The 19,586-nt window shown below is 32.4% G+C and overlaps 1 protein-coding gene across 1 annotated transcript; it reads right to left on the reverse strand.

Annotated features, from left to right (window-relative positions):
- Window positions 1-1,100: 1,100 nt before the first annotated feature.
- Window positions 1,101-11,724, reverse strand: LOC118194019 (cuticle protein 10.9-like). Its single transcript, XM_035365190.2, has 4 exons — window positions 11,532-11,724; window positions 8,446-8,508; window positions 5,269-5,539; window positions 1,101-1,459 (listed from the first exon to the last, which is right to left on the reverse strand). The coding sequence occupies exons 1-4, from the start codon at window positions 11,538-11,540 to the stop codon at window positions 1,350-1,352; spliced, it is 453 nt and encodes a 150-aa protein (XP_035221081.1). The 5' UTR covers window positions 11,541-11,724; the 3' UTR covers window positions 1,101-1,349.
- Window positions 11,725-19,586: the final 7,862 nt, after the last annotated feature.

A 19,586-nucleotide genomic window follows, 5' to 3' on the forward strand; every position in this document is an offset into this window, starting at 1 on the left:
GAAACGTAATCTACTTCCTGGATGGCCCTCGTATGAAAATAGTATGATTATCAAAAAATTGCTATTGAATGTAACTATCAGTAATAAAAGATGAAAAAATATACAGAAGTTATTACTACATAATGTATCTTAATCGCATACAAATTTTTAAAAAAATCTATTGAACATTTTGTGTTTCAGAATGTAAAATTATAACAGAAAACAATTAAAAATCTGAAAGCTTTCAACTTTTATATTACCCCCAAAGGAGCATTTTTTCCATTTGCACACACATACACGTTTCGAGAGCATTTGGGATAGTGCCCCTTTGGGCTGAAAATATATAAAAATAGTCTACCTTTGGAATTTAAGATGGACATTCTCGCGTGCTGGAAATAAAAATATTTTTTTCGTGCAATGTTGTCATTGCTTGCTTTGAAATAGTTGAGTTTGTTAATCAAAAATTCGTCAAAGTTTTACAAAATATAAAATAGACAATAAAACAAATTAGAAATTCCACATTCGGGCTTCCCAGATGCCCATATTCGGATGGAAGATTACGTTATTCAAAATTTCATGGCTCTAGATGCCATTGTTTTTCGACATTACAAAAAAATACATACATTCATGCTCTTCATAATTGAATTTCTTTAAATATAATAGAGGGCTCTAATATTTGGTGGCAACAATTTAAAAAGTGGAACGGACATTTATAGTGAAACGACGTAAAATGTTTCGAGACTAATAGCCTTTCTGGGCTAACGTCCCTTTGCTTTAATAAAAGGAAATTGTTTTATTTTAAAACCCATAAGATGATATTAATCAAAATGCCTGTATTCCTGAGTGAGCATCTATGTCACAAAATGTAAAAATATTTTATCTAACATTTAAGATAACAATAATAAATCCTTTCAATAGGCAAAAAACCTTAAAGATATTATCAAAGAAAATCAAAATATATGTATAAAATATGAAGTATTGTTCAATATAATTTTTTTGTTCAAGGTTTGAGAGTTTTGTTAATTACACATGAATTAAACTCTTAGACTGAAATACTATACTGCCATTTAATTTTTCGTAGTAGCGAAAGTTTCTGTAATACAGTGAAAAGGAATGGCTAAATTTTTATTGATATTTACATCAAAATATTTTCCTTTATTAACATTTTCAGTTCTTAGTAACACTTTCTTATCACAAAATACATTTAATCACATAAAACTGAAATATCTCAATGTAAAGTTCGGAAAAATAACTAATCAAGTTTTTCACAAATGCATGATTCAAACACAAAACAGAGCAAAATAAATAACTTAATTTTACATAATAACTTTTGCTATTTTATTCTACTATTTGAAGGGTGTAAAACAATTTTATCTTTTATAAATTGGTAGAAGGCGAAAAGGTGCTCCACGCGCGGGAAATCTGCCAGGAATTACCCCTAATTCGATGGGTGGACCTCTCTGGATGGCTAAGGCAGTACCTGAAATGAATTGATAATACATAAAGCATTTATACTTTCAAAAGAAACACAAATAAAATACTTGCAAATAAGCATTTGCACGTTAAACAAAATATATGTAAGTTTATAATAAATCAGTCTGGATCGAATTTAAAGTAATAAACAGAGAGCGTTATTTCACGGAACGTTTATTGACGAACACCAGAGACGAACTGATCAGTTTCTTTTTTGCATTTTACAAATAAACAGTAAGGCCATCATCTATTGGCAATCTGAGGATACATAATCACAAACTTATATTTAACACACGTAACTAAAAATATGCGAATTGATGAAATAAATAAGATTTCATTTCACTTATTCGGCATGCATTATCAGCTAAGACACTGAAAATTCTATAAAGCTTGTTGTAGCTTTGTTATTTATTTACGTTGTATCATTATTTTAGCTACAGAGTTAAAGGTTTCCTTAAAATGCCTTTAACTGCTCGTTTCGAATTAAAAAAGTTATTTAAATGCAATTATTAGATTAAAAATATTTTAGATGTATTAATAACTGAAATTTTTTTAATTATCAAATTATTAATCTAAATAATTAACATAATTTTAATATTTATTATTTTAATATTTTCAGTTATTATTTTAAATAATTAAAATATTTTAAATAACTATTATTTTAATTTTTTTTATTAATTTAGCAAAACAAATCCTAATCTTGGTTTGATGAAGCTTTTCTATGTCAGCAGACCGCAGATTCTAGTTAGTGTGTATGCAATTAATATTTCATTAGAAGGGATGGCGACGTGGCCAACCTCTTTCCATAGAAATGCTGGAAAGCAGACTGTCGAATCCTGCAGAAGCGCTTGCTGCATAGATGAATAAGGCAGTTCGGGCTCTTGAGCATAGCAACTCTAGTTTTAGTTTCTAGCCACCTATAAGTAGCATTGCAGATAGCTTCAATGCAGTTTGCAGTAGCCAGATTACAAATTAGTATTTTTCAACTCTCAAACTGCCTTTTTCCCCCCCGGGGGTCGACGTAGAGAACTCTGCGAAGCTACTGGCTAGGATCTGTACCTAGGCAGTCTCGGCCACGGGGGTATAAAATTTATGAACTTGGTGGTTCTGAAGGCTCTGGGAAAGGTCACTCATTGGCCGGCCTCGGAGTCTGGCACGTCCTAGCGCGGCGTGGTGCTAGTAACCCGGGGGGTTTTCCCCGGGGTCGCTGGGTAATGTCCCGCTGCGACGGGCTCGCCCGAGCGACTGGCAGGAGCATTAGACGACCGATGCTGCCTGGTGTCTTATCCAGGTGGTGCGCGGCTCTACTGGAGGGTAATAGTGGAGGTTGAACCTCCACGACGTGCCCAAAGGTAGAGTCGACCTGTAGTGAGATTAAGTTACTCGGAACAGGGCAGCCGAAACGCCAAACTGCCTCTTTTTGAAAAAGGCAGATTTTGAGTGGTTTAGTAGAATTTTGTCGTTTGTTTAGTTGTTTGTGTACTCTTAAACCATGTTAAAGTTCACAGACCAGGCACAAATATCCTTTCCTTTCTCAAAGTAAATCTGTCCGCAGGTCCATCTCTATTAATATTATATTTGTTGGCCAGTAATCCATCCTTGTTAGTTGGCCAGTTTGAAGAGTTGAGTCTTGCCAGTTTTTCCTATTTCCTACGGCCTGTATCTTTGACAAGTGTAAGTTCTCATATTGCATAAATTTAGTGAATGTTTACGTCCTGTGATTATGTACAAAAGACTCCACTTGTAAAGTTTATAAACTGTAATAACCACTTACAGCTGAAATAACCCATGTACAATCTCTTTAGTATTATTATCACAGTTCATTACAACATTGTGTTCCCAGTACCTACTATAGTTGATCTGATACTAATTATGTTTATTTGTTATTTTTCCTACACCAAAACAGGTCTTCAATTAAATTTGTGAATTTCAAATTGTATTGAGACTATATTGTAATCTCTTTATGTCCTGAATCATTATTTTTAATAAATACTGGATTCGTAGCGTACGGGTGGGATTGCAAGATGTACCGTAGTAAGTAAACTGTAGATCATTCAGGAGGCTCCAGTTGCCCACTTCTTCAACCGTTCTTTATAAATTCTTATAAAGCTTGCATTTCTTTTTCTTTTTTCTTTAAGAGTTAACTAGTATGGGAAGGCACTACCAGTTGACCCATGGTACATCGCTGATGTCCTCCATTTACTTTTACCGCTAACTTCTTCCTCAATAAATAAGAAATATAAGTAAAAAAAAAAAAAAAAAAAAGGATGGCACTTTAAATCAAGTAAAAAATAGTAAATGAAGGAGGAAATTATAATAATTTTAGCTTGGAACAAGAAGTAATAGCGAGGCTCATCATAACCTTCTGAGAAGTATGCTAATTAATAAGGAGTGTCAGAGAAACTGAATAAAAATATTACTAGCTCTATAGTTAACTTTCAGTGTCAAATTATGTCGTTAAAGAAGCCCAGTAATTTCAAACTCGGTAATTTTTATCTGCTTCTTGAATATTCATTCTCTTAACATTGCTAAGCTAATAATTTTTCAAAATGGTTTGTTTCAATATTTTATTACAATCACAAATCTTTAACATTTGTGCACACATTAACACTTCTACTTCTGATTAGGTGAAATGAGGTTTTCAAATGTAATTTCTTCTGAAGTTGCTGAAGGATTATCTCAACATTCATGAATGAAGAAGCTCTATACCCTAACTCTTTCGATGTTGTCTATATATTTTTGATGTTTTATGTCATAATACTTAATTGTGTCTAATTTAAAAAAAATATTAACGTTTAATTTACATTCTAAAAATGATTTCACAAAAAATGATAGAAAAATTATGAAGTTTTACATTAATGGTATTTTATCACCCGTAATTCTGTTTGGTTGTCATAATAGTAAAAATAACATACCCCTGATAACAGATATTATTTTGATCATATTAACGCACAAATTTCGTATAAGAAGCTATTAAGTAAATAGAAAAAAGTAAGCTTAGATTGGCGTGGCTTTACAAAAAGTTCAATCTATGCCGAGGGAGTCAAGAATCAGTCTTTATTTGTTGAAGGACTAAAAATACTCGCTACGAATTGATAGTCACGTTTGTCGTTTTGTTGTACAATTTGTGACCTATTATTAAGTAATAAATATAGGGAAAATATCCTAAATTCATTCATTTTTTTATCTAGATATAATTCAGTTAAAATTGTATTGAAATTAATATTTAGAATGCGATGCTTTGAAAATTCAGTTATTTAAATAAATAATTACTAATTTTCTGAGACTCAAAAACACAACATTTTGATTGTTATGCTGATTACATTCGGTGTAAAAGGAAATATCCATATAGGTTTCTTTGGCGATTTTCTCTAAGTCACTTTATCTTAGAAAGTCCTTAATGAATACCGCTGTTTTCAAAAAGGATTGAAGCGAGGTTCATCTTGGTAGTTCTTTCATAATTTCAGTGTATTCGGCTAATCAATAATAGTTTTATAATTATCAGCACCACAGAGCAATATGAACATGCAACATTTTAAGCTATAAATTTCTAAAAAGTGTACAGGTACTCTTTCAGTGCATAAACTGTGGAGAAACAGAATTAGCTGGAGTCGTATTTTATCTTAAAGGCCTAAAATTTCATTTTTGTGTTAATTATCCTTCTTGTTTTACTCATTAAGCATTTACTATCCCATTAAAAAAATATGTTGAAACTTTTTATTAAAAGACGGTTATTTCGATTCGTATATTTCTTAACAAAACGCTTATATACCTGTCTGATGCAGGATTACTTTTGAACGAATTAACTTCACCTACCTGAGAAACTATTTACTGCACTAGAAGAGATTGTGACATCGGCAGGGCTTTGGTTACTAGTGCCTGGTTCGTTTGTAACTATGGAGGCTCGGAATCCATATTCATCTGCTACATAATCTACAATTCGGGCTAGTCCGTCTTCCTGTTCAATAGAGTAAGATCCAGTAACTCGGCCTGCTCCATCTCCAGTCTGTTGATGAGAGCTAACACCTCCTATAGCTGGAGCTGTGTAACTGAACTGGTAAGGCGTTATTACTCTGTTTTCATAGTTCTGCAAGAAAGAAAATACATAATTTGTAAATTTATTTCCAAAGCAGTATATTGCAAGGTAAGTAATTTTTCAACTATTTTTAACGATGTTTTAAGTTGTCTATGATTTTTTGCTTAGTTATAATATAATGCGTCAAAATATATGCATATTATGCGTTTATATACCCATATGTATGAAACATACTCATTTTCAAAGTGGTTTAAAAACTCATATTAAAAAGGTGCATAATATTAAGAATGCTAATACTATGAGTGCAATTCGTAAACTAACCTCAATTTCTCTGTAAATGAAAACACGCATAGGATCAACAAATGTTTATTTGCATCTGAAAGGTACATCTGTCCTTTATTTTTCGACATAGAAACCATGTACATTCAAGGACTTTTAATACTCTTTTACCAACTAATCAATCCCTTCTGCATAAAACTCAGCCGCCCGTGTTTCTCATCGTCAGCGTTGTGCCCAAGCCATTTCTTGATTGCAGGGGACAGGTGGCAATTGAAAGGAATTCTGTAAATTTCAGAAAACTGAGGAGTTTCAACTTGCTTGGATTAATAAGCTCAATACCAAAATGAAGGACAGTCTACTGGAATTTATTGACAAAGATATAAGGAGTTAGCTATATAAGGGAGAGTTTACAATTGACCCTCATAGGTTGGCTGAAGAAGCATAAGAGGAAGCATCGTTGGAACAGATGGGAAAGCCCGTCCGCTCTCCGATACTGCAGTTGCTAAAAATGAGGACAACAATGATTAATGGACTGCAAAAGTTCGAGAGGTCGCAGCTCCAGTGTCAAAGAAGTTACTCCAACGAAAAGATTTGAAAAGCTTGATGAACAGCCTTTCCAAGAGAATGACATAGTAAGTGAATAGCAACCTAATGAATAAGTAATGGTTCACTCTCCAGCTTCTGTCTTTGTCACATTTGTGGAGTAATTTAAGAGGATCATTTAAGAGCTGCATCAGGAGTTATCATCAGATTGCTGAATATGAAGGAATTCTTCGCTCAGGCAACATCAAGATTCTATTCCGGACGAAAGGTGCACGAGACCGTGCGATTGGATGCTTGTAGAAAGAAGCTCCCTACAATACCTCTAGAACGAGAACAGAATCATCGATAAAAGTTTCGCTAAAAAGGCAAGACTCCGATTTTTCTGAGGAAGAAAGGAAAGATGAAATTATTTCACAAAACATTCCTGTCTGCAAAGTCGAGCAATGCACTAGAAAGAAACAAAGTGTCAATTTTCTTTAAACTGCGTAATTTCATTATCGAAGTTCCCATATCTAAAGATAGTAAAACGATCTTCGTCCTGAAGTTTCTGCTACGTACCATACCAAGTACGCCAAGTACGCCGTACTTGGTGTATGCAATCTCACTACCTTTAGAAACGGAAAACTTTCATTGCCAGAGCCCAGCGCTTTGGACATGATCAGTTCGGGTGGTTTAACGCATCTAAATGTGTTACCTAATTTTTAAAAGACCACTTGAGTTGCACATGTCAGCTCAAGAGAAAGAAAAAACCAACATTCGTGAAATATTCAGGAGACCACACTCCGGTCTCAAAGTTTTGCCCGATTACCCTAAGGGGAACCCAAGAGAAGAAAGTCAACGACAGGCGTAATATGCACAAGCCCTAAAGTAAGATAAAATTACTGAAATGAGAAGCGAGCTCAAAAATCTGAAGACATGACGCAGATCATACAGAAATTATTCTAACGTTGTAAAGACATTAGGTATTTTTCGAAATCAAGAGAGATGAAAAATAGCAAAGTCTTCGCCGGGAATCGAACCACGGACCTCTGGAATACGCGCCCAGCCTGCAGACCACCACACCTCGAAGGCATGCGAAGAAGGCGGGAGAAATTTCTTATAACGTAAGTGGATGAAAGCATGTCTGCAGGAATTTCTTGCCCTTGCAAGCGAATGCAAATTGGCTGATGCACCCCTCAATAAAATAAATCTTGGACTCACTAGACGTCATAGAGAAGCTCAACGAGAAACATTGATAGAATTAATTCTCCTGTTGTTTTTAAGGATGACTTGAAGTAACGAAAGCTATCTAACTTCAGGTGTCACCAATTATATGGATTTGATTTTTCTTTCCGAGACAGTTGAATATCACTTCAAGATAAACACATAAATGTGTTTCTCCCTTTTTACCATACCTTCAACTGATTTCACTCAGCCAGACTTTACAGCTTTTTCATGTGATGCGTCCAGTGGCATTAGATCATTTAGCTTATAAAGACCTGCCTTGGCTATATAATGTGTATAAATTTGATTATTGGATTATATTCACCTCTCTTTAAGCCATCATTGATGACTTTTAAGAGAAACTGTCTCGTAATCAATTTGCACATGAGAAAAATAGAGAAAGAGTCAAACATGCAGTCCTTTTGAATGGAAACTACACACAAAACCTGGAAAACTTACTAGCGTTCAGCGATAAAACTTTCTTGACCACTAACAGATTTTAAAGTAAACTTGAGAAGTATAATACAGAGTAATGGGAAAGCGAGTTGAAGAATAATTTATAGGTGAAGGAAAATATAGGTTTTCGCATAATATGCGATACACATTGCCTTTTATAACTATATTAAAATTATTCGGCATTTTAAAAATTCTTCTAATTTCTACAACAACATACTTGAGGCTGTCCTTAAATTTTTAAATAAATTTACTTACTTAATTAATTATTGCCATATGAAAGTTGTAAAATACTTAAGAAGAAATGTATTTTCTATCTTTTTTAATTTTCGTATTTATTAATGCTAATTTGCATAATACGTTTTATTTTTGGAAAATGTATTGTTAAAGTTCTCTGTGCATAACATCCTTATTTTGAAACAAGATAATTTATACACTTACGATGCTAAGTTTGAACAAAACATTAAGTTAATACTTACAGCTGGTGGTATGACAATTCTTTGACAGTCAGCAACAAAAACTAAGATGACGATGATAAACACCTATTAATATAATAATATTCATTATATATTAAATATCACAAATATAACTAAGCCTATTACACTGAAACACTTTTTGTCTATCAAATTAGTTTTCCCACACAATAAGACTTTCTTTAAATCTATCACACAAGGCTTAACATGGAATACTTCAAAAAGATTCATGGTTAAATATCTCTTGAAAGTTTGATTTTAAAGTTCCTGTTTAATAAATGAAGTTTTAAATTCCTCTTAAAAATAAATTAGATAAGGTAGGCTTTCAGCTATTCTAAAAAACAAATATTTTCGTAAAAAGTTAAAACGCACAAAATTTCAATAAAACAGATACGTACGTACAAAATTGAAATTTTTACCAGTCTCTTTTACAGATTTGTTTTTGTTTTCTTTTCTAAATTAAGGCATCTATATTAAGTTGAAAATGCAGATAAAAGCAAATTACGACTTTCCTTCGTTTTCAAACGGTATTGACACAGGTTCTTATGACAGAAATACAGATCATGCGAGATATGCTTTTGCAGTTTAGAATTCTAGACAATGTACCGCATTTAATCAAAACTGAAACAATATACATGAGCATTAAGCATTATAAGTAAAAGTTATAAATGCAAGACAGCTCTACTGTGTACTATTAATTTAACATAAGCAATTTTATAAGATGAAATTATGCAAGATAAACATTCCTAGTAAAATACCTAGTATAGTTCAGCTAGGTCTATAAAACATTTTTAAAGAGGAATTTTATTACAGATATACACCATGTCTATAAAAGATTTCACTCGGCCTGTCTTTACTCAATCGTTGATAAAAGACATATATTTCCAGTCACGAAAATACTTTAAATAGCTCATATATTCATGTTTTATTAATTCAGAAGTTTAGGTTGTTTATTTGTAGACTTTTAAATGTAATTAACATGTTATTGAAATCAAGAAAATGAAATCGATGGGGATCCATAGTTTTAGAATGCAATCAACAATTATTCAAGAATTTTCGGATTTGCGGGTTTTAAAACAATAACCTCAAATCCTTTAAAAGAACTCAGTTTTAATCAAACTCTTTGCCAAGTAGTATATTAACTTAAAATGAAGCTAGTCAAAAAATTAATAGGCTTGAACACATTATGTTAATTATGAAATTCCTATGCCTGGTTTGCTAAAATGTGACATAAATACTACAACGGAGGTGGACAGTAAACTGAAGACAAAAATAAGGCTCTCTTAAAAAAATGTGACAAACTCTACAATTTGTAGAACACTGGAGCAAAGAGCGAAATGTTCAAATATCAGAAGTAATGAATACTTAAATATTAGTTTTACAGTATAAAATAATTCAATCGATTTCGAACTGAATATAAAATCGAAAAATTTCTGGCTTCAACAGCGGCCGAGCGGTAAAGTCACTGAACACTGGTAGTTTGGTACGGGACTCGAAACACTCCGAATAGGCTGGCTGCATATGCGTTTTCGTGGTTTTTCCCATGCGTAACGTGCATACTAGTGATCTTTTCTTAGAAAGTCCTCCACAAAGGCATCCCTCTCCTTAGGCAGATAGCCCTCGAATGCTTTGTCATAATTAAATAAACCAAAACCAAATGAGATATTCCTTTAGGGTTTATATCAGTCAAAAAATAATATGTTTTGTACGTAAATATAATTTTAGGCTACAATGCTTGCATTAAAAGCTCGTGGCGTTACTAAGTAAAAGGTAAAAAAGGAATAATTAATTAATCTAAAGAAGTTAAATTTTTATATGTTTGATTTTAAGTAGTTAAGAACAAATTTATAAGTAGATTGATGATTGGTAGTGTAGCCTACAAAGCATTTGATTCTAATGAGATCCTTGTCTAAAAATTGGTAGTTTTCAAGAACCTAAGTAGTGAATTTGATTCAGATTTCTTCAGATTGTGTATAAAAATTTCATTAGGATCATAAATTGGAACTATTGTTATATGGAGCTCAATCTTAAATAATCTGATAAAACTCATCATAAATTGCTTGTGTGCATTCCGCATTCTGTCTTTATTAAAGTACGCTTAATTTTAGAATTTAATTTTTGTTCAAAATCTGTGACGTAAAAATTACGATTTTGTATAAGAAGCAGCGTAATAAAATTTTCTTTCTATAAAGTTGTTGTGTACTGCAACTTGAACGCGATTGCACTTAATTTCAGAACTTAATTTTTGTTCAAAATCAGCGACGTAAGATTTACGGTTTTGTATATAAGAAGGAGCAGAAGAAAATTTTCCTTCTGTAAAGTCGTTGTGTACAGCAACTTGATTGCGATTGCACTTAATTTCAGAACTTAATTTTTTGTTCAAAATCAGCAATGTAAGAGTTACAATTTTGTATAAGAAGGCAGCACAAGAAAATTTCCTTCTAATCAGTCATTGTTGTACAGCAACTTAATTGCGATTTCTTATGTATGTTTGTAAACATTTCACAATAAATTGAAAGCATTTCAATCGTAGGCCATCTAAGAAAGCAATCACTTGTCTACATTTGACCTATAGACATTTCACATATAGAGATTTTACGTATTTATTATTATTTCACGTATAGACATTTAACGCATTAATTCATGAAGTCTTTCTTTCTTTAAAAAGCAAATTTTTTATAACTTTTCTTTTAAAATTCGAGGTCCGAGGTACAAGGATTATGTTTGAATAGGCAGTACAGGTAAAACTTCCTTGATATTAAAAATATTGCAGATAGCAGTAAATTATTATTATTATTATTATTATTATTTGTTTCATGACTTCCAGGTTTTAAAATAATGACTGTTCTGAATAATCCCAGATTGATCTCTAACTATTCTGCAAGAAATTATATATTTTTTTACAAACTGTTTCTTTAATGGGGAAAATTGGATAGATATTATAACTGATTTAAATAAGAAATTGCTTTTCATGAACTTAAACTTCGCCAAAATACTCACCTGATTTAAAAATAATTATTAATAAGTAATAGACAGGAAAACTATCATATTTCACGTGACAAGTTACTAATAGATATATGAAAAAGGCTTACCTTTAGCATTTTGAACTAATCCACTGTACACTTTTCAGCTTGTAAAATGCTTAATTCTTATAAGTTTCTTTTAACAACTGGGGTAACGTGTCTTCTTAGCTTTATATATATTCCTTGAGTAAGTGGAAGAGGTGCATTCATCATCTTGGGGAAAAAGAAAGGGAAAAGTAATCGTAAATGAGAAATAAAAATGTAGCAGAGGGCAGTAAATTTGACCTTACGACTCAAAAGAAATTCAGCCACAATATGGCCAAACGTGAAATATCTGAGATGCAAAGAGAGAAAAAAAGTACGTAGACAATATATCTATCTACCTTTACTACGTGCTTTATAAAAGACACAATACTTAGACAGTTTCCTTTAATTTTGTTTCTTTCAATGATGCATAAATTATACTGTCATGAAATAAGTGAAAGTTATTTGAGATGCATAGACTTCCTTCAGGATATATGTTACTGAATATTTAAATGAAGTTTATGCATTAATCCATTTGTTAGGAGGGTTTACATGCCAGGAATAAGGTTAGTATTCCAGAATGACTTTCAGCCTTGACAGGGTGGTGAATCTTGTGGTTTTGTTGCAAAACGAAGGAAAAAAAATCGTGGAAGTTAAGCAAAGCAATCCTATAAATCGAACTGATTTCAATAAAAAGGGGTTATTGCAGATAAAATTAAAATTTAAAACTACATAATGGAGGTTTTATTAAATAGAAAATAAAGGCAGCAGATTGACTTATCCCACTTGCCTGACAGTGACATCAGAACAAGCCCGCGAAATTCATCGTAGCAAGGAGAGGAAGACTGCACTTGTCATTGGCAAAGCCTTGAGCACCATACAGGTGACAGTACGACTTCCGCCTCCACCCCCCCCCCGTTTAAAAGAGAGCACCCCGGGTGTCGGATCTGAAGGTCTCCCACCACTCTTTCCCTACCAACAACCTCTTAGAGAGGACATTTGAATCGCCGCATATTTAGAGTGCCCCGCACGCCGCACAGATACTTACAAGCATCCGTGTTTCTCCGGGATTCGAACCCGAGCTCTTCGCTATCGCAGTAGGCTCCTCTAACCACTATACCGTCTGGGTAATACAAGGAAGGTGTGATCGATAATAACATTCATCCATTTTTAAAAGCATGATAGTGCATAATTTTTTTTTCCTGTGTAGTTGCTAAACTTATCATAAGTTATTACTGGGAAGAAAGCTGCAGGAAAGCGCTCATTGAGGTTAATGAGAAATTTCATCTTTGTGGTTTTTTTTTTTTTTTTTTTTTTTTTTTTCTTTTAAATAAAACTCGGAAAGTAGATGAAACCAAAAGCACGTGATGGTTCATTTTATTGTAAGTAAAGTACTCGAAGGTTATCTGCCAAAAGGAAGGGAGGCCTTCGTGAAGGACTTTCTAACGGAAATTGGTTTACATTTGATATTTGTAGAAAAAAAATGAATAATACTTTTAACGGCAAGGCTAATACTCAAGAAATTTCGTTAAGTTTTTCACGGCATTCTGACCCCATTTATGCGCATTTAAAATGTCAAAATTTCGTTTCTGCATATCAAATAGGATGTAATGAGCCACCAGTGGTACTTTCTCCTGTACCAAATCTCATACAGGGAGCCCACGGAAGGAAATTGAGGCATATCATACATGATACAATCGGTAGCGAAGAGAATAGCAGATTAGCTGATATGACTAGTAATGCTTGGCGCTCAGTGTGCAAGTATTACAGTTCGTAGTCTTATGGTTGTGGAGCATAGCAGTATATATTGTTAGTGGTTGGAAGATCCATAGTTTGGAAACAAGAATTTCATTCTTTTCCCACTGTACAATGTCTACGGTTTGCTTTACAGTGACACGAAAAATGTGGTGAACTAAAACGTGTCATCGCCTGGATCACGCTGTTGATCGTATGTTGATCGTAGATTGAAACTCCTGTTGATCGTAGGTTGTTAGAGGGCTGCTTTATGTAATGTCGGAGCCCCGCCGAAGGCTTGAATGGGTTTGCCTCCTAACTGAGTCTTTCTTTAAATTTCATTTTCTATAGTATATTTAGAACTATCTCATAATTTTTTACCGCTAATCATCTTATTCTGAAATTAAAAATCTGATGTGGGTACAACATGACTTTCTTGTACGGCCTATAAAATTATACACATTCTTTGCTCCATTTCATCTAAACTTATTTCATCGGAGATATATTTCTCAATTAATTTAGTTCTCACTTCGCGGCTAGGTAAAAAACTCTAAACACCTTCATTAAAAATTGTAAAATGCAGAAAACATAAAACAACAAATACAGTTAAAACCGTTAATAAAATAATTTTTAAACTTAAAATTAGAGTTTCTACGCAAAAACAAGCAATTCCGTCAGCAGGCAAGAAGGCAGATTTTTTGGTGCACAAAATTGAAATTTTACTTTTGGTCCCAAGCGGCAAAAAGGTACAGAAGTTGGTGCAGAAACTGACTGTTCTATTAAGAGTTTCAAATGTTAGTAAATGACGGCTTCGATAGGCTTAGTAGCACTTAAACAACTTCTAACTTGTTGATAATTCTAGAACGATTACATGCAGATTAACAAAAGATATAAACACCTTAACAGGAACATTAGAACAACATAATTAAATCCCTTTGAAAACAAAAAATGCACAATTTGCCAACATATAAGAAGAAAACAAACTGAGCTCGCCGAACCGAGTAACAAAGTGGGTATATATACATATATATTTATGCATATTTATATACCCGATTGCAAGCAAAAAAATAGGTGCTCGGCTAGATGTTTTAGTAGTCCCATGTACAAAACTTCATCATTCTGAGGCTACTCGTTTTTGAGTTATGCGAGATACGTATGTACGTACATATAAACGTCAGAAAAATCTCTTCTGAATCCATTTTACAATTCGTTTTTCAAAAAAAGTTCTTTATTCTGTCCGTATGTACAGATGTCAAGCAAAATATCGTTCAAATGGATTCAAGAGGTCAAAATGGGCGTTTTCGTTGAAATATGATACCCGAATTTTTTTGCGATTGCATTACTTCCTTTAAGGAAGTAAGCACAAGGAAGTAAAAATTGTAGTCACTAATGTAATATATTTTGTATATTAACCGTTTCCAAAATTATATTGTTTACTATAGTCAAACAGAATATAAGAACAGTAGGAAACTCTAATGCGGCATTTTTCCCTTCTAAATCGCGCTCATCCTTTCCTCAAAGCAGACAAGCCTTTGTTAAATTCCTATATTTGGTATTAATGTATCGAACAGTATCCCCTAACTGTTAAACCAATCTGTTAGATTTGCTTTTTAGATTTTCTTAAGACAGTTTACCTGGACTGTTCAGCAATACTTAAGTATTATTTATAATAACACTAAAAGCTTATTAAGGCTGCATTTATAAGTTTCATTGTAGTATCGTACTGCCTGCCTTTTTGTTTAATTACTTTATTGATATAAATATAAATATTGGATCTGACCATAAGATGTAAAGAAAATCTAAGTACCGATTTCTTGTAATGAATTAAATATATCAATGAAGCAGATGGAATACTTTTAAAATTTTTCTTTGAGGTCTTTTAAGATATAAATTATTTTTTAAAGTTCTTACTTAACAGATTTCTTTCTTTCAATTTTCAAGGGGCACCGGCGTACCGGCCTCTCAAAACATTTGGTGGTAAGGGAAGAAGAGTGGAAGTCCCTCGGATCCATCCCCTGAGGTGTTCTTCACGAAACTACATCTGAAAGAAGCTTTCCGCTTTCTTTCAGATGTAGTTTGGTCGCCCCTAGCAGCAACGATCTCAGTGATGGGTCGGCCAAATAATGGTGGGCATTAGCCATTCCCAAAGAATTAAGTGGCAAATGGCCGGCCGTTCTTAACTAGCTACACAGAGTGGTTTCAGCGTTAATTGGACATGACTATCAGAATTTCATAACGCTTCATAGATGTAGAAATTAAAGTAAACAAACTTTTCCCCATGCGAAAATAAATAAGCAAAATAAAATAAATGACTGCAATTTGTGATGATTTAACATCATCAATAACAACTTCATCATTCATACTATGAACAAAAGAAAGTATACCATATTACCTCGCATATTTCCCCTTTTGTTATTTAAGGGGCTTTGTCCCTGAAGGACTATTGTTTTCGTTTTGCAATTTTGCATTGAATCACTATAAATGTCCGTTTCACTTTTCAAACTGTTGCCACCCAATGTTAGAGTCCTGCATTATATTAGAAGAAATTAAATAATGAAATATCTGCATAAATATATGTCTATTTCTCGCATTGTGATAAAACAAAGGTACATACAGCCATCGAATTTTGAATAACGTCATCCTTCTACGAATATGGACATGTGGAAGACCAAATTTGAAATTTTGAATTTGTTTTAAGTAGTGTGAAACGGGGCGTTCAGGGGCAGGAGGCGGAGCGCGGAGCAAGCTCGCAGGCGGATTGCGGATGAGGCGGTGCAAATTCAGAGGCGGTGCAAGCGGAGGCGCAGCAGATAAGTAGGAATGTTTCGGGGATTCTTCATTTAACTGATAAGATGACGTCACACTTTGATAAGAGATTAGCTTTTATTGATTTTCAGGAGGTTCTTTGTTAATCCATGTTTAGACTTTATAGTTTCCTTTGTATTCCAGCTATTTTACTAAGTATATGATGGTTATTTTCTAGGTACCCTTAACGACAATTATTTTCGAATTTAATGATTAATTCAGAAGGCCTTAATTTTAGATGTAAATTTTTTTTAAGACTTCCCTATATACTCAGAATTTTACCTTATTTCCTAAATCTTCTGTTCATAATACCAGATTTACTTTCCGTAAGCTTAATTACATTACTCATTTTTAGTATTAAATTTATTCTACCCAGAATTCATTTTAATCAATACTTTTAACTTATCTGTTATATATTACAAGTGTAATTACTAAAACATACGTTTTTCATGTGTTATTTTATTCAATGTTAGATGCAATTTGCAACTTTTTTTGGCTCTTTTTAAAGTTAGCGATCTTCAACATACTCTGTATTTTAACTTATTTCATTCATTTTGATCATATAGATGACCTTTACTTTATTTTAGATGTTACTTTTTAGCTTGTTTTATACATTTTAACTTTCATAATATTCAATGTACTCTAGTTTTTAACCAATTTATATTTTCACACTACATACATGAATGTTATTGGATTGTTTTCATACATTTTAACCTTCATAATTTCCAATATAGTGTTAATTTTAACACAATTCCTGTATTTTCAGATCATATACCTAACTTTTACTTATACAACCAGATACTACATTATTTTTTACAAAAACGTTAAATATTTTTGGAATTCCTCTTCTAGAGATACTAATAAATTCTGCTAAAACGTAAGAAAGTAGTTCAACATTAAATGAAAGTCGTGTACATAGTGTAAAAATCTAGCAAATTAGTTAAAAATTTAGAGTATGTTTGAAACTAAAAACATTAAAAAGTAGAAAAGAAGTTAAAATTTACATCTTAATAATTAAATTAATTTAATTAAATAATTTACATTAAAGTTAAGTAAAAGTTAGGTATATGATCTGAAAATACAGGAATTGTGTTAAAATTAAGACTATATTGGAAATTATGAAGGTTAAAATGTATGAAAACAAGCCAATAACATTCATGTATATAGTGTGAAAATATAAATTGGTTAAAAACTAGAGTACATTGAATATTATGAAAGTTAAAATGTATAAAGCAAGCTAAAAAGTAACACCTAAAATAAAGTAAAGGTCATCTATATGATCAAAATGAATGAAATAAGTTAAAATACAGAGTATGTTGAAGATCGCTAACTTTAAAAAGAGCCAAAAAAAGTTGCAAATTGCATCTAACATTGAATAAAATAACACATAAAAAACGTATGTTTTAGTAACTACACTTGTAAAATATAACAGATAAGTTAAAAGTATTGATTAAAATGAATTCTGGGTAGAATAAATTTAATACTAAAAATGAGTAATGTAATTAAGCTTAAGGAAAGTAAATCTGGTATTAGGAACAGAAGATTTAGGAAATAAGGTAAAATTCTTAGTATATAGGGAAGTCTTAAAAAAATTTACATCTAAAATTAAGGCCTTCTGAATTAATCATTAAATTCAAAAATTATTGTCGTTAAAGGTACCTAGAAAATAACCATCATATACTTAGTAAAATAGCTGGAATACAAAGGAAACTATAAAGTCTAAACATGGATTAACAAAGAACCTCCGGAAAATCAATAAAAGCTAATCTCTTATCAAAGTGTGACGTCATGTTATCAGTTAAATGAAGAATCCCGAAACATTCCTACTTATCTGCTGCGCCTCCGCTTGCACCGCCTCTGAATTTGCACCGCCTCATCCGCAATCCGCCTGCGAGCTTGCTCCGCGCTCCGCCTCCTGCCCCTGAACGCCCCGTTTCACACTACTGTTTTATGATCGATTCCATATTTTGTAAAACTTTAACGAATTTTTGATTAACAAACTCAAATATTTCAAAGCGAGCAATGGGAGCACTTTACGAGAGGGGGGGAGGAACCTTTTTATCTCCAAAGCGTCAAACTGTGTATCGGAAATTCTAAAGTTAGGCTCATTTTAAAATTATTTTGCGACATTGCTATTGAACTGGATTTTATGGTTTAAGTGCAAAGAACATGATATTTAATAAATAAAGGTAACACACAAAACGTTAAAAAACAAGAGCTCCTTTGGACCTAATATAAAATCTGAAACCTTTCAGATTTTTTTTTACTAATTTTTTTTTTGTCGCAAATTCGAGAAGGTTATAGGAATAATTTAATTTCCGATGGACTAAATTACAGAAAAAATATAAAGGATATGGAAGGTAGTTACGGGTAAACTACAGGTAACTACCACAATATTATTTCTTTAAGGTACTTATACTACTGCAATAAGAATGCATATATTAAAATTACAGCATCTAATGAAGAATCTTCATTTAACTTGAATCTTGTCCGTTTTTAGTGTTGTCTCTGCTACTCCTTAGGCATAAAATGATCCATAAATAATGAGAGAAGGGGAATATGCAGCCTACTTTGCAAAACCATAGACTGACTGTCAGTTCGTGTTTGCTTCGCTGTGATGGGTCGGTTCTCGCATTAGGCTGGTATCAAGTTGAACAGTTAGAATGAAAAGGTTGGGCATCACTTTTGCAGATAGTTTACGGAGATTTGTCTTTGGCAGTAAGACGAAAACAATCACTAAATGCATAAATCCATTTTAAAACTTAGGGAAACTCGTTTTCTGAGCGTGATGAAGGAGGAGAGAATTTTCAAAACCTGGCGCTAGAAAGCTAGGGGGAAAATGCTCAAAAAAACGTAGTAATTCTATGTGGACATTTATATAAACAAAATCTAATGCTTTAATACATAAATTTGGTTGTTAAGTAATTGGAGTTATTTTAACTAATTCACTGAGAGAAGATTCAACACCCACAACCACTCATGTTGCCACAAAGCTATTTTAACTTTGTTTCTAAAAAATACAACTCAATCTACTGATACTTGAAATTTTCATTATAAGACACGCCTTGTTTTAAATTCCTACTGATAGCTCACACTCTCCCTATATCTTATTCAAATTTTCAATCGTTAATAAATTACTTTTTATTCATTCACTAAAGTTCAAATACATTTTTTAAAACTGTAGTGTTAACTTGTTAATAATACAGTTAATTAAAAAAAAACTTCTTGTGTTTTTTAATTTTTTTTTGTGTTTTTAAATTTTTCTTTGTTGACGTAAGTAGGAATTGACATTAATTTCTTTTTATTTAATTAATTATTAATTAATTAATTTTCAGTCGTTAACAAAATACTTTTTATTCATCCACTCAAGTTCAAATACATTTTTTTAAAACTTGTTGTGGATTTCACTTGATGTTAATACATTTTTTCATATATATATATATATTTTTGTATTTTAAAAATTTTTCTTTGTTGACCCAAGTAGGAATTGACATTAATTTTTTTATATTACTTGCTTATAAAAAATTTCGTAAAGCCGAAATCCAAAGATAACTAGAGTTC

The sequence above is a fragment of the Stegodyphus dumicola genome, chromosome 6 (genome assembly GCF_044657685.1).
Source record: "Stegodyphus dumicola isolate Sdum_Otavi_A_Nest chromosome 6, ASM4465768v1".
Taxonomy (NCBI): domain Eukaryota; kingdom Metazoa; phylum Arthropoda; class Arachnida; order Araneae; family Eresidae; genus Stegodyphus; species Stegodyphus dumicola.

Excerpts from the sequence above, each read along its gene's own strand:
- LOC118194019 (XM_035365190.2), bottom strand. Across the intron at positions 5,540-8,445 it reads GAATTGTCATACCACCAGCT|AACTATGAAAACAGAGTAAT; the intron begins GTAAGTATTAAC and ends TCTTTCTTGCAG. Across the intron at positions 1,460-5,268 it reads TGCAGTAAATAGTTTCTCAG|GTACTGCCTTAGCCATCCAG; the intron begins GTAGGTGAAGTT and ends AATTCATTTCAG.